Here is a 14,623-nt window from a genome sequence, read left to right on the forward strand (position 1 = left end):
TGTGCAGTTGGGTAACCTTGACCTTTGAACAAATGCATTCCTTCTGCTTCTCTTTGGATGTCACTCTCTGTGCCAGACTCCAGCTTGCCCTGTGACAACTTCCAGCCTGCACCCTGCTCTGTCAGCTCACTGGAACTGGAGCCTCTTCCATGTGCTGTGACCAAAAGCTGTCAGATGTGTAGGGCCTGTCCTGCAGGCACTAACAAGCACCCTTGAGCTGCTTCTCTGCACTCCAGCTCAGCCAGTTCTCCTCTTTTTATTAGTGCAAGCAGCAGTCCAGGCTCCTTGCCCAGACGTTGCCACCCAAGCACAAACCCAGCCAGTTTGCCCTGAACTTGCATGATTTGCTAGGGGTGTGTGCATGCAGGGCTGGGGTTGCTCTTGGCACTTTCCCTTCTCACTGCTGCACTCATATTTGCAATTGCTTGTTAACATTTTAGTGCAAGAGATGTTTTGGGTTTGCCTTCCACTGCTACCTTATTAGTAGGGGTGCAAAGTCTTCTAAAGAAAATCCAGGTTGTAGGTGGATTATAGAGAATATTGTTCATCAGGTCTACCTGTTGGTGGAAAACTTTACAGGCTCTGTTAAATGCAAGGTGCAGTGCTGGGTGCAGCTGAGCTGAGCTGGAACACAAGCTGATCAAGGGGCTGTGTGGAAGGAAGAGCTGGCAAAGGAAATTCAGTGTTGCTTTGGAGACCTGTGCTGGGTCACTGCCTCTGCTGGAGGCTTCTGTGGTGAAGTTGGTCATTTTTGGGGTATTCAGTGAGAAACTGGGGCAGTGGCTCCCAAAGGGTTTGTTTTGGTGCTCACCCCGAGCTCTTCTGCTCCTCTCAGCCTTCTGACCTGCTGCAGAGAGGATTGTGCTGCTTTGGCAGCCAAGGTGGAATCACAGCAGTTCAGTGCGGTGTACTGGGTGTATTTGTAAAACATACTAAAATATAAGGAGCTCAGTGATAGAAAGCCTTGTGTAAGAGATAGAAGGACAAGTTTTACCCCCTGGGAATCTTGGGATGGACAGCAGTCCACAAACATGTAGGACCACTGAAAATCCACAGGTGGAGAGCTGCATTTGTTTTTCAATTCCCTTCCCTTACAGGCTTATGCTAACTCATGGTATCTGTTGCAGTGCTACTGGACGTCAAAAATGGGAAGATTTCACTGTGCAGTGGATTTGGAGCTGTGTTCAGGGGGGTAATTGCCAGTGTCAGCATTGTCATTCTTTTTTAGAGGTTGATTTCCCGTGCAAATGAAAGACTGCAGAAAAAGCACCAACAAGCAAACCTGACAAAATGACAAAAAACCCCAAACCCAAAGATTCCCTTCTCCCAGTTCTTCACTGCATCAGTCTTGCCTGGATCAATATTGCTTCAGGATTGGGATCTTAGTGCAGCACTGCACAGTGGAGCATCACTATTAGTAATGCCAGGTATCAATGCCCAAATATATTTTTTTATTGCTTGGGGTTTTATTTTTCTCTGTTTATGCTGTGTTAGCATTCCATGCAGTAGCAAGGACTTTGTTGTACACGTGTTTATCTTATTGAAATGCTTTCTTGAATTTAAATACCCATGTCCTGTTTCTTCCCACAGGACTGTGCTCTGTAGGCTCCCAAGCAGTAGAACAGGCAAGAAATAATTAATCTCTGGGTCAGGAGGTAGTAATTTAATTTGGAAGAATAACAAAGTTTACAGGGATTGCAATACAGAAGAATGCTTTTGCTCAGTTTTCTGAACAGCTTTCTGTTCAATGTTCATGCATTTAATTTTGGTGTGTGTCACATGTCACATTCAGCAACACTGAATAGAGAAAATATATTTTCAAGGCAATGCTTCCCATGCAAAACACATGGCCTTTTGTTGGGGAAGAACCCCTGATGCTGCAATCAGATCATTACACCTCCTTCCTAAAAAATCATGGGCAAGGGCTGGACTGGGAGGGGAAGGGCACTCAGGAAGTGTCAGGATGATTTGTTGGAGGATGTCCAGGCAGTGACTATTGCAGGGATCCATCTCCTGCACTGTGTCCTGTTATCCCACGCCTCCCAAAGCAGCCAGCACATCCTCAGGAGCAGGGCTGTGGTTTCAGGCCTGAGGTGCACCTAGAGGGGGTAGGTGCAACCTTAAGTTGATGCAGCACAATGGTGGTGGCCAGGAGCTGGAGGAGCAGGAGGCAGAGCCCTGCTGAGGGGAGCCACAGGAAGACAAGGCAGAAGGAATCCAGGTCTTCCTGCATTCTGCTGTCTGCAGGGATAGAGAAGAGGGAAGGTCCACCAGGTGCTCAGAGCTGGTGTTACAGCCAGCGCTGGTGGAGCCAGGGGAGCTGCCAGGGAGGCACAGAGCTTCCCTGGGCCTGCAGTGATGGTCTGCTGCTGTCAGCATTTTCCTGGCACCTGGAGGGGGGACACGTGGCCAAAAGTTTTCCTGTGTCCTTTGATGAGACTAAAAGCAGACCTGGGCCCTGAGGCTCAACCTTTTCCCTCCCCTGTTCCTGGTGTCCCAGGCATGGAATATGCTCATGCTTTTTACATCATCCTTAGCCTTTCCTATGGGGGATGAAATGATGGAATTTAATCCTTCCAGCTCTGTTAAAGCTGTATGGGTTTTCACTCTCCCCCATCCCAAAATATCTGCAGGATCCCCCTCGGTATCAGTGAAGCAGAGTCCAGCCCATCCCCTCTCCCTCCCTGCCTCCAGGCTACCTGGGTCTGGTGTCTCCAGGCAGGAGTCCCCTTCAGTGGTGCCCCCCTGGGCGGTGGGTCCTGGAGTGCTGGGTGCCAGTACAGTGGTGGCTGTAAGTGAAATGGATGAACTCAACATGTAGGGAAATAAAATAAAACAGATTTCTGCTGCCTTTCTGCTCTCCAGCCTGGGCAGGGCTGTTCCTGTGCACAGCAAAGGCCTCAGCTCTGGGGGAACTTCATAGAGCCAAGTGTGGGTGGGGTCTCCCCAAGGAGGGTCACTCAAAACCCAAGGGAGGGAGCTGCAGCCTGCTTGTTTCTCACTTTGTGACACCATCCCCACAAAGCCTGAGCCCCCTGAGCTTTTGGGAGCTGTGTGTGCTGAGGAAGGAGAGGGTGATGATGGACTTTGCTTTAATGCTCTCCCCTCAGAGCCGTGGCTGGGGTGGGGAAGATGGGGATGGGGAGATGCAGCCCAGTGATGTTTGCCTTTGGGCAGGAGGAGAGGTGGGAAGCAGGGAGGCTCTGGCAGGAGGAGCAGGGGTTGCTCACAGGATGCCCTGGGCAAGCCAGCAGGGAAATGGGGTTTGTGGAGGGATGGCTGCTCACACAGGGCACGGGCAGAGGTGCTGGGCATTTTGGCAGGGCTGGGTGAGGCTGGGGAAGGTGTTGCTGACCTGGGAGGAAGGCTCGCTGGCCGGGGCTGAAGTGCAGCATTTGGTTGAGATTCATCACGCAGAAATAGCAGCCCTGGTCCCGTGGTGTGAAAGATTTCACTGCCAGCCGATAGATCGTGCTGTCTTTGCTCGCCTCAAAGCGTGTGGACGTTCTCTGCCCCCCCTCAAACGTGGGCCGGGACAGGGAATTGATGAAGGCAATGAAGTGAAGGGTCCCAGTGCTGTCCTGGCGGATCCAGGATGCCCCGTGGCTCCTGTCAGTCAGACACTCCAGCTCCAGCCTCTGTCCCACCCGGAGCTGCCCAATGTCCTTGGGAGACCTGACCTTCATCTCAAGTTTCTGGCCATAGATCCCAGGGCAGCCTGCAGGAGAGAAATCCCTGCTGGAACCACGTGGGCAGAGTCAAAGGGTCCTCTGAGGAAAGCTCCCTCCCTCCCTTTCTATGTGCTGGGAGTACAAATGGAGAGGGAAGACCTCACTGTCTGGAGGATGTGAAGGTTTTCTTGGAGTCCTTGCTGGGATGGTGCATGGAGGGTGCTCAGCAATCCCGGGCTTGAGAGATGGGTGCTGCCCTTCCAGTGTCTTCTCAGGGACGTTCCACCTTCCCAGCTTCTCTGAAGTGATAAGCTGTTTAAGCTCCCTGTGAAAACTAACTTTTAAACTTCTCCTTCCCCTCTGGAAGCCCTCATTGGATCCATCTCTGTTCCCAGTGCAGGTGGTGCTGCAGCCGCCCCTCTGGCTGCCCTTTGCTGCCTGAGGTGATTCTGCCTCTCCCCCCACAACTACTGAGCACACCTCAATGTCAGCAGTTTTGGTGTGTTTTTTTCCTTCACCTTAGTTATTTACCCCAGTGTCTTGGATTCAATAGAAAGGCTTTCCTTGTCCCAGTGAAGGGGCTGCACGGCCCCGTGTCCGTACTCACAGAATCCCAGCGCGAGCAGCAGGAGCAGGGCAGGAGACGTGTCCATCTTCCCCTGGGGTGCCTGTGCCTGGGGCTGGTGCAGAGCAGCTGAGAGGGTTTTTCTCACTTGGCTTGGGAGGTTCTGCCGCTCTTTGGGGAGGATGTGATGTCACCAGGACCCCAACACCAGGATGCATTCAGTTCAAGTCCAGAGTCTGGGTCCCTTTAACCTCTTCATTTCTTAGAAGTGCCTCAGGGATTTTTTCTGGATGATCTTCCTAGAGATCCAGAGCGATGCTGCTCGTGGCTGAGGTGGGATCACTTCCCTCCCCACAGATTCTGTGCAGGAGACACAGAACTGCCCCATCCTTTGGTGCAGACCCTGGAACGCTTTTCTTGGCGGGGATTCTGCCTCCTTCTCCTGAGCACATTCATGGAGTTCCGTGTGCCTGCCAGAGCCCACAGTGACTCAGGTGCTCCTGGTGTAGATCCATGTGAGCTGTTTATCTCCAAGCACAGGTTTCTGGCACACTGATGGGTACTTCTCTGTTGTTCTTGTTGCACTTCTTTGTTCAGTTCTTCTTTGCTATTGCTCAGCCAAAGCCTTTTCATGAAAGGTAGTTGGTTTTGGCACTGGAACCTGTTGAGAATGCCCCTTGCACAAGTGAGTGTTCTGCCTTTTCTTTGTTTTTAAAACTCGTGGTTCTCTTCTTTAACCACAGGGTCTTCTGCTCTTCAAAAAAACCCTTTTATGGTTCACCAGAGAGGGCTCTTGCTGCTGCCTCCAGGTGACCACTTGCACATGGGGATGGGTGATGCTTCCTGGACCTTTGCATGCTTAGAAAGAATCATTTCACCCGAGTGCAAGGGGCTGGGCTGGTGTTTGATTGAACTTTCCTGTTAATTGCTTTTCTGTGTAAGGGGTTTTATTTATTACACCTTTGCAAAGAAGCTCTGTTTTCCCTCATCTGTCAGAAGGCAGGTGCTGCTGAGTTTGATGCAGTTGCTGTTGGGGCTGATACTCAGAGCATGAGATGACCCAGCCATCTTCTCCTGGAGTGTCTGTCCTTGGGGACAGTGCAGCACAGCTGAGATGAACTTTGTCGCTCTGTCACTCTGTCACTTGGCTTGGGAGGCTGCACCGCTCTTTGGGGGATGTGATATCATCAGGACCCTCTTGGGTAAAGTGACAGTGCTTGGCCTCTGTGACAAAACGTTGAGGGAAAAAAGAATTTCTGAAAAAATTAATTTCTAGTCCAGAATTTGTGACTTGCTTATTCTTTGTTTTATCTGCTTGTGGTTCTTTGGTCTCACCACGGGTTCCTTCCGTCCTGCCCCAAGCCCGCTGTGTGCTCTGGTGTCCCTTGCTGCTGCCTCTGGGTGGCCACTGGCACAGGGCAATGGCTGCATTTCCTGGAGCTTTGCACACACAGCCTTTCCTGTTGATTATCTTTCTGTGTAAGGTTTTTTATTGAATTTCTTTTTTTTTTTGTTTTTACTAACCCTTTGCCAAGAAGCCTCTTGGTTCCTGGCTCTGTCAGAAAACAGGCGCCGCTCTTTGCGCTGCTACCGACAGCTGAGTTCTGGAAAGTGCTTTGGGAGCTGTGGTTGTATCCCTGGGCATCAAAGTGTGATAATGAGTGGAGGAAGCTGCTGCTGGGATGTGTGGGGGTCACTGGGGCTGTGTGAGCTGTGCCTGCAGAGCTGGGTTGGAGGATCAGTGTGCAGATGTGCTGAGCCATCCCAGAGCCATCCCAGAGCCATCCCAGAGCCTCCCGAGTTGGGCACTGGGCTTGAAGGTGATCAGGTGTGTTCTGAAATAACAAACAAGGCCTCTGAAACAAATAACAATTCCCAGAGCAAACAGATCCTGCTTCTGTTCCTTCATCTGTTGGGTGTGGGGGTCAGTACCAGAGCAGGAGCTCACTGCCCTTCTGCCTGGGCTGCAGGAGCGTGGTGTGATGTGTCATGTGAAATGTGGATATGAGAATATGAGGAAAGACCTAAAGCTTTTTGGCAGAAACACTTGGAGTTATAACTTTTTAAGTGAAAATTTTTAGCTCCCACTAATTCAATAAGAAACCACCCAATAATTAAATTGATCTCATAGCCTCAATGTTGGGGCTTTTCTGTTATTTTTATTTTCACAGTGTGTGTAGTTCTGTGGAATTGCCATTCAGTATTTGCTCGCTATTGTTTAGGTACACTTATCTAATCTTGATTTTTTTCTTTTTTTCATTCTTACAAACAAGTAAGTTTGGAAGAACTTTGTTTTTCTTTGATTTTCTCTCCTTCCCATCTTGTTTACAGAGGAGGACACTATCAAAGGGTTTCTTCCACTCCTCTTTTGGCCAGGTTTTTATCAGCCCCGTGACAAGAATTCCAGAGTACCCACAGACTCTTTATCTCAGGCACCTTCTTGGCAGTTTCCTGGGAGGTGGGAGTGTTACTGGGCCCATCACAAACCCCTGGGAAGACAACTTCAGATGATTTTAGGCTGTGGTAAGGTGGAAGCTGAAGTCTGCACCCTAGTGCTCAGGATGGTGCATTAATCACTGGCTTTTCCCTTAGCCAAGACTTTTCCAACCCTTTGTTTATTATCTCCCTGAAGGATTTTAGCTTTTCTGAGACTAGGAACCGAAGAAAGAAAGAAACAATGGTCATGAATATCACTAGAATAATTTTATTTTATATCTCAGTTCTTAAATTGCAAGTATACTAAAGAAATATTTACATGAAATACAGATCTGAAAAAGACAGAACTTACAGTAGTCCATAACATATCCCTAAAATATCAACATGGGAAACAATCTGCTTAACCAAAACAAGTGACAAAATTGGTTTTTTAAAATCACTCAGGCATTTCCCTCATCAAGAAAGCAAATCCCACTTTCCTTACTCAGGCCAAACTCCTGCAGAAATAGGATCAGAGGTAGCAGCAGAACAAATGTGAGGGGAGCAGTGAACCTTTGCCCCCAGGACTGTGAAAACCTCAAAAGTAAGGCAATGAATCCATATTTAGCTTCTCAAAGCAGTCTTGTATTCCATTACATGAAACAACAAAAGCCCTAGGAGAGAGGGACCACAACAAGAAGATGTGTTGAGTGAGGAAAATTATTTCTATGGCTTTGTGTAGCAAATGGCACCTCTGGCTGCATTTTGGGAGGAAATCACACAGAGCCTTGAGCAAAGGTCCAGCTCATGTCCTTATTTCTCATCTCTGAGGTGTGTCAGCACCAGGACTGGCCTGGCTCTAGTGCCTGAGCCCTGTCCTGGGAGCAGAGGTGGCTTTTGGGCCTTGGCATTGCCCAGGGGAGCTCAGGGTTAGGAAGGAGCTGTGCTTGACCCTGGCACTGCCTGGAGGAGCTCAGGGTGTGGAAGGAGCTGTGCTTGACCCTGGCATTGCCCAGAGGAGCTCAGGGTGTGGAAGGAGCTGTGCTTGACCCTGGCATTGCCCAGGGGAGCTCAGGGTGTGGAAGGAGCTGTGCTTGACCCTGGCATTGCCCAGGGGAGCTCAGGGTCTGGAAGGAGCTGTGCTTGACCCTGGCATTGCCCAGAGGAGCTCAGGGTGTGGAAGGAGCTGTGCTTGACCCTGGCATTGCCCAGGGGAGCTCAGGGTGTGGAAGGAGCTGTGCTTGACCCTGGCATTGCCCAGGGGAGCTCAGGGTGTGGAAGGAGCTGTGCTTGACCCTGGCACTGCCCAGGGGAGCTCAGGGTGTGGAAGGAGCTGTGCTTGACCCTGGCATTGCCCAGGGGAGCTCAGGGTTAGGAAGGAGCTGTGCTTGACCCTGGCACTGCCCAGGGGAGCTCAGGGTGTGGAAGGAGCTGTGCTTGACCCTGGCATTGCCCAGGGGAGCTCAGGGTGTGGAAGGAGCTGTGCTTGACCCTGCACTCACAGGAACTGCTGCTCCCTGTCCGTGTGTCCGTGCTCCCTCTCGTCTCCTCAGACCTGCCAGGGCAGAGTGGCTGAGGTGCTGTGGCCTCGTGGATTAGGCAGGAGATGGATTTCTGTGCTGACAGCTCCCAGGAGAAGATCCAGCAGCCAGGAGGAGCAGATGCTGATCTGTGCTAGTTTGGTGTCCTGGGTTTGGTGGGGGGTTTCCCGTTTGCAGGTCTGGAGAGAGAAGAGGGTTTGGTTTATTCAGATATAAAGAGAGAGGAGCAAGAAGGCAATCAAGGCTGCTTTAGCCTTGGGCTGCAGCCAGGGACCTCCAAGAGGAGGCTGCAAAGTGTTCCTAAATCCTCTTTGTGCAGGTGAAAGGTCTGCCTCCATTTCAAGCAGTGACAGATAACAGAAGGGTACTCTCAAGGTACACTGATGGTCAATTCTTATATTAATTAATAAATAAACTGGGCTTTATAAATTTACCTCTGACTGTTACACACTCCTGTCCTCTCATTAAGCCTTTCTCTACATTCAGAAAAGAATGAAGAAGGGAGAGCTAAGGGTTTGTGGGGTTTTTTTGAGTTAGACAAGGTGTTATAATTTCAGCGAGATTTTTTCTTGTTGGAACGTGTTGCCTGCAGAGAAGTTTGAAAGGAGGCTTTCCAGACAGCCAAATTGCACCCAAAATGATAAAAATGACTGCTCTCCATCGACTGAGAGTTTGATGCTGATCTGATGAGTTGGGGATTGGGCACCCCTTTTCAGGGAAGATTAATTGGTGGTGGGAAATGAATCCTTGTGCTGGCAGCAAGGATGGCAGGCCAGATCCTGGGGAGCTTTGTGAGGGATGAATTGCACTGTTACCTTCCACAGAGCTTCCTTGCACTGAGCAGGAGCTGCTCAGAGCAGCAGGAATTTCCTCTCTAAATCAAACCTGAAATATGGTACAAGAGCTAAAACTGAAATATGGTACAAGAGCTAAAACTGCAATATGGTAAAATAGCTAAAACTGAAATATGGTACAAGAGCTAAAACTGCAATATGGTAAAATAGCTAAAACTGAAATATGGTACAATAGCTAAAACTGCAATATGGTAAAATAGCTAAAACTGAAATATGGTACAACTGCAATATGGTACAAGAGCTAAAACCAGAGCTCTGTCAAGTTGAGGGCTGCTGAAGGAGAGCCATCCTTGAGGAGATGATTTCCTGAGGCCCCTCTGCATCGGGGCAGAGTGGGAGAGCTCTGCAGGGCGTTTTTCTCCCCACAGAGACAGAACATCCTTGCACAGAGCTGGCAACAGGGGTTGAGATAAGCGAAAAATGCAAGCATTCTCCTAAACAAGGCTGCATGAAGAGCTCTTCCTTATCATTTCTCCCCTGGAAAGGCAGACCAGGATCAGGAAAGCTCTGGGTGTGATAAATATCCCCTGTGAAAATGGCAGTCTGTTCCATTTTACAGACAGTTTAAAAAACGCCACCTGCCTTTGAAAGAAAAATAAATTCGTAGGGATCCATTTCCTACCAATGCTGGGGAGGGACTGTATTAATTTGGACAACTAAATGGCAATTACCTCTTGTACTAAAAAACCCATGGATGTATAACAGGGAACAGGAATTATCTGGTTTAAAAGATGCTTTGATTGGCAAAGAATGAGGCTCCAGGGGTGTGGAAATGCTGTTCCAAAGCTTCTTGGCAACCCAGCTGTGCCAAGCACCAGCCCAGCCCTGGTTGCCTTTGGGCAGTAATGGGGATTTCTTGGTGTCTCTCTTGCCACAAGCCCCAGGGTGCACAAATGTAGGGGAATAGAATATAGGTAAACAAAGGTAGTTTAGAAAGTAATTTTACCCCCTAAAGAGTTGCAGCTGGGTTAATTATTAAGGATTAGGAGCAGGCCTGATGTTAACAGGCCACAGCTGTAGCCAATAAGAAGAGTGCTATAAAAGAGTGGATTGGTGGGAACTGCAGTTGGTTGGCTGCTGTGAGGATGAGGAAGAGTCAGTGCCTGGAGGAGATGCCTACAAGAACATCAAGGAGGTACAAAACTCCAGCAATATGGAACCCTTGCAATGTAATGACAATAGAACTCTTGCACTATAATGCCAGCACACAGAGCCTGCAGAAGTGGTTTCATTCAGAGCAGCAGGAGTGACAAACCAGCTGCAGGGAGGTTGATTTGCAGAAGCAAAATTTGTGTGGGCAAAAAGCATTTCCTGTCCCAAACCCCAGGACATTGCAATTCTCATTCTGATGGTGTTTTCCTGGTCACCCAGGCTGAGCTGGGCAGGCAGGAGGGAAAGCATAAAGAAAAGGTTCCTGTGTGCCCTAGAAACTGGGTTACCCCTCAATCCATCCCTGTCTGTGCTGGTGTTTCCTGTGAGGCTGCAGCAGCTGCTCCTCAGAGCCTGGGGGGAAACTGAGGCAGGAACCCTGGTGCAGCATGGTGCAGAGGGGGATTTGGGGTGCAGGAACTTACATGGGAGCCGTGGGCACATCTGAATAGGCAGCCATGGTTTGGGGAAGGGATGGAATATGGTCACCCCCAAGCTGAAGCTGGGAATGGTGCATTGGAAGCACAGAAATGTGGTGAGTTATGAGCACTGGGTGATGCACAAAGCTTCTGGGCTGCCACAAACACCTCCTGTCCTTCTGTTTTGTGTCTGCTGCTGGGTGACAGCTCAATGATTTGAATGGCTTAATAGTTGTAAAACCAAAGAAAAAACCCAAACAGATAAAAAACCCCAAGCAAAACCAGAAATAGAGAACAGGAGAACCTTGTGTTCTGTTTTTGCCCTTAAGTCATTGCTCAGGCTCCTCCCAGCCATCTTCTATCAGATGAAGCATTTTTAGGTTGCTTTTTGGCACCTGCCCCCTTCATCTCTTGGGGGTGAGATGTTGCCAAGTTGAGGAGGAAAATGCCAGTGCCTGTCACTCACCTCTTGCACCTGCATCTTCGTCTTCTGGTTTCTAAGAAAAGAGAGAAAATGTTTTAGTTCAAAGGTGCCAAGGGACAGGTCAGGGAAGAAACACTCCAGTGAGGCAGGGCTGGTGCTCCCCTGCAGCTGATATCTTTAATAACAGATAAACCAAGCCTATTTTTGAGGAAATCCATGCCAGGGAGAGGTGCTGCAGCTCGTGTTACCCCAGTAATGCACTTAAAATATTTTCACGAATTAATCTTTGAGGTGAGTAGCAGCAGCAGGGTCAGCCTGAGAATTCACTGAGGGTGAATTATTTCTGTTTTCTGTCTCCAGTGACTTTGGTGCATTGCTGAAAGTCCCTCAGCAGCAATAATTTCTGCAGCAGGTGAGTGGCAGTGATGCCACATCACGTGCACCCAAGGTAATGATGCTCTCCTCCATTCTAGCCTCTGTGTTGTTACTTTGGGGTAGATTAAGCCAAATAATTAATTATTTAAATATTTAATTATGGCCCAGTCATTAATTTTAGACTAAGGTAAAAATCCATCCTGAAGGGCTTGGCAATTGGTGCAGAAATTACCTGCATCTGAGGGCTTTTCACTGAGCATATTGTAATGAAGTTTCTCATCTGGTTCCAGCTTGAGAGGCTGCTCTCAGCATGTGCTGGAGCAGATTTACTCTGTTAGGTCAGAATGTTTCAGGCTCTGGGGATTTTCCCTCTGACACACCCATTGATAAGCCCAGACAGTTGGTAGGGTAAGTACTGTCTCTTTCTAATCTATTTTAATTCCTTGAAAGTCTTTTCCATCACAAATAATTTCCTGACTGTGTGATTCTAGGTTGATAATTCTTTCTCATCCTAACCCTAGTGATGAGGATTAAAATGCAGACACTGATTTTAGCAGTGCCCCTTGCCTTGCATTGGCTGTATTTGGATTTTCAGCTGCCTCCCCAGACTGCCAGAACATCCATGTCCCTGAGGGCAGGGCTGGGCTCAGAGCAGAGATGGGTCTGGAGAGGGTTTGTGGGGATGGGTCTGGAGCGGGGTGTGGGGATGGGTCTGGAGAGGGGTGTGGGGATGGGTGTGGAGAGGGGTGTGGGGATGGATGTGGAGAGGGGTGTGGGGAGCCTTACGTTGGCACAGCACGATGGTGATCACCAGGGCAAGGAGGAGCAGGAGGCAGGCACCTGCCAAGGGCACCCAGATGAAGATGTGGCAGAAGAAATTCGGATCTCCCTGCATTCCTCCCTCTGCAGGAAGAGAGAAGATGGAATGTCCACCAAGTGCTCAAGACACTTCTGGTGTCAGCGTTTTCCTGGGGACTCGAGGGAGGAGATGTGGGCAAAAGTTTTCTCCTGTTTCCTGCTGAGGCTGAAAGCAGCTCCAGCCCCCAAGGCTCTGCCCTCCCTCCCCATATCCCTGCTGTGCCCAGGCATGCTCAAACGTTTTACATCATATTTAGCCATTCTTAGTTTGAATGAAATGTTAGCATTTAATCCTTAAAGATAAAGAAGATCTGTGGACTTTTACTCTCCCTCCCAACCCCAAAATATCTGCAGGATCCCCCTTGGCATCAGTGAACCAGAGTCCAGCCCATCCCCTCTCCCTCCCTGCATTCAGGTTACCAGGCTCTGCAGTTGTGAGGTTGGGCTCCTCAGTGGTGCTGCCCTGGGTGGTGGGTGCTGTTGTGCTGGGTGCCACTGTGGTGGTGGCTGTAAGTGAAATGGGTTAATTCAGCATGTAGAGAAATAAAATAAAACAGATTTCTCCTGCCTTTCTGCTCTCTTACCCCTGCCAGGGCACGGGTGCTCCTGAGTTCTGCTCCAGGAGAACTTCACAGAGCCCATCCTGGAGGGGGACTCCCAAAACCCAAGGGAGGGAGCTGCAGCCTGCTTGTTTCTCACTTTGTGACACCATCCCCACAAAGCCTGAGCCCCCTGAGCTTTTGGGAGCTGTGTGTGCTGAGGAAGGAGAGGGTGATGATGGACTTTGCTTTAATGCTCTCCCCTCAGAGCCGTGGCTGGGGTGGGGAAGATGGGGATGGGGAGATGCAGCCCAGTGATGTTTGCCTTTGGGCAGGAGGAGAGGTGGGAAGCAGGGAGGCTCTGGCAGGAGGAGCAGGGGTTGCTCACAGGATGCCCTGGGCAAGCCAGCAGGGAAATGGGGTTTGTGGAGGGATGGCTGCTCACACAGGGCACGGGCAGAGGTGCTGGGCATTTTGGCAGGGCTGGGTGAGGCTGGGGAAGGTGTTGCTGACCTGGGAGGAAGGCTCGCTGGCCGGGGCTGAATTGCAGCATTTGGTTGAGATTCATCACGCAGAAATAGCAGCCCTGGTCCCGTGGTGTGAAAGATTTCACTGCCAGCCGATAGATCGTGCTGTCTTTGCTCGCCTCAAAGCGTGTGGACGTTCTCTGCCCCCCCTCAAACGTGGGCCGGGACAGGGAATTGATGAAGGCAATGAAGTGAAGGGTCCCAGTGCTGTCCTGGCGGATCCAGGATGCCCCGTGGCTCCTGTCAGTGTGACACTCCAGCTCCAGCCTCTGTCCCACCCGGAGCTGCCGGATGTCCTTGGGAGACCTGACCTTCATCTCAAGTTTCTGGCCATAGATCCCAGGGAAGCCTGCAGGAGAGAAATCCCTGCTGGAACCACGTGGGCAGAGTCAAAGGGTCCTCTGAGGAAAGCTCCCTCCCTCCCTTTCTATGTGCTGGGAGTACAAATGGAGAGGGAAGACCTCACTGTCTGGAGGATGTGAAGGTTTTCTTGGAGTCCTTGCTGGGATGGTGCATGGAGGGTGCTCAGCAATCCCGGGCTTGAGAGATGGGTGCTGCCCTTCCAGTGTCTTAGGGACGTTCCACCTTCCCAGCTTCTCTGAAGTGACTCCATTTACACTTCTGGCAAAGCCTCTTTTTTCCCACCCTTCTCCCTCCCCTCTGGAAGCCCTCATTGGATCCATCTCCGTTCCCAGTGCAGGTGGTGCTGCAGCCGCCCCTCTGGCTGCCCTTTGCTGCCTGAGGTGATGCCCCCCTTCCTTCCAAACTCACTGAGCACACCTCAAGGTCAGCTTTTTGGGTTTGCTTTTTACCCCCTTAGTTATTTACCCCAGTGTCTTGGATTCAGTAGAAAGGCTTTCCTTGTCCCAGTGAAGGGGCTGCACAGCCCCGTGTCCGTACTCACAGAATCCCAGCGCGAGCAGCAGGAGCAGGGCAGGAGACGTGTCCATCTTCCCCTGGGGTGCCTGTGCCTGGGGCTGGTGCAGAGCAGCTGAGAAGATCTCTGTCACTTGGCTTGGGAGGCTGTGTCACTCTTTGGGGAGGATGTGATGTCACCAGGACCCTCTTGGGTAGGGAGGTGATGCTCGGCATCTGCGGCATAACGAGGACTGAAAAGATTCCTCAAGAAATTAATTTATTGTCCAGAGTTTATACATCCTTATCAGTTCTTAATGGTGCCTCAAGGCTTTTTGCTGGATGCCTTCCCTAGAGATCCATTGATGCTGCTCATGGCTGAGGTAGGACCAGCCAGCACAACCTGCTCTCCCCAGCCCTGTGGGGACCCA

General features: G+C 50.2%; 2 protein-coding genes across 2 annotated transcripts; both read right to left on the minus strand.

Moving 5' to 3' along the window:
- Nucleotides 1-2,062: 2,062 nt before the first annotated feature.
- On the minus strand, nucleotides 2,063-4,324 carry LOC128948470 (T-cell surface glycoprotein CD8 alpha chain-like). The gene is made up of 4 exons (XM_054293207.1): nucleotides 4,279-4,324; nucleotides 3,356-3,718; nucleotides 2,700-2,789; nucleotides 2,063-2,241 (listed from the first exon to the last, which is right to left on the minus strand). The coding sequence occupies exons 1-4, from the start codon at nucleotides 4,322-4,324 to the stop codon at nucleotides 2,063-2,065; spliced, it is 678 nt and encodes a 225-aa protein (XP_054149182.1).
- A 4,001-nt stretch (nucleotides 4,325-8,325) lies between these two features.
- LOC128948502 (T-cell surface glycoprotein CD8 alpha chain-like) lies at nucleotides 8,326-14,287 on the minus strand. Its single transcript, XM_054293246.1, has 6 exons — nucleotides 14,242-14,287; nucleotides 13,324-13,686; nucleotides 12,692-12,778; nucleotides 12,200-12,316; nucleotides 11,081-11,111; nucleotides 8,326-8,371 (listed from the first exon to the last, which is right to left on the minus strand). The coding sequence occupies exons 1-6, from the start codon at nucleotides 14,285-14,287 to the stop codon at nucleotides 8,326-8,328; spliced, it is 690 nt and encodes a 229-aa protein (XP_054149221.1).
- Nucleotides 14,288-14,623: the final 336 nt, after the last annotated feature.

Source organism: Melozone crissalis, unplaced genomic scaffold (genome assembly GCF_028551555.1).
Source record: "Melozone crissalis strain CALT ecotype California unplaced genomic scaffold, PUWL_Pcris_2 ptg000132l_1, whole genome shotgun sequence".
NCBI lineage: Eukaryota > Metazoa > Chordata > Aves > Passeriformes > Passerellidae > Melozone > Melozone crissalis.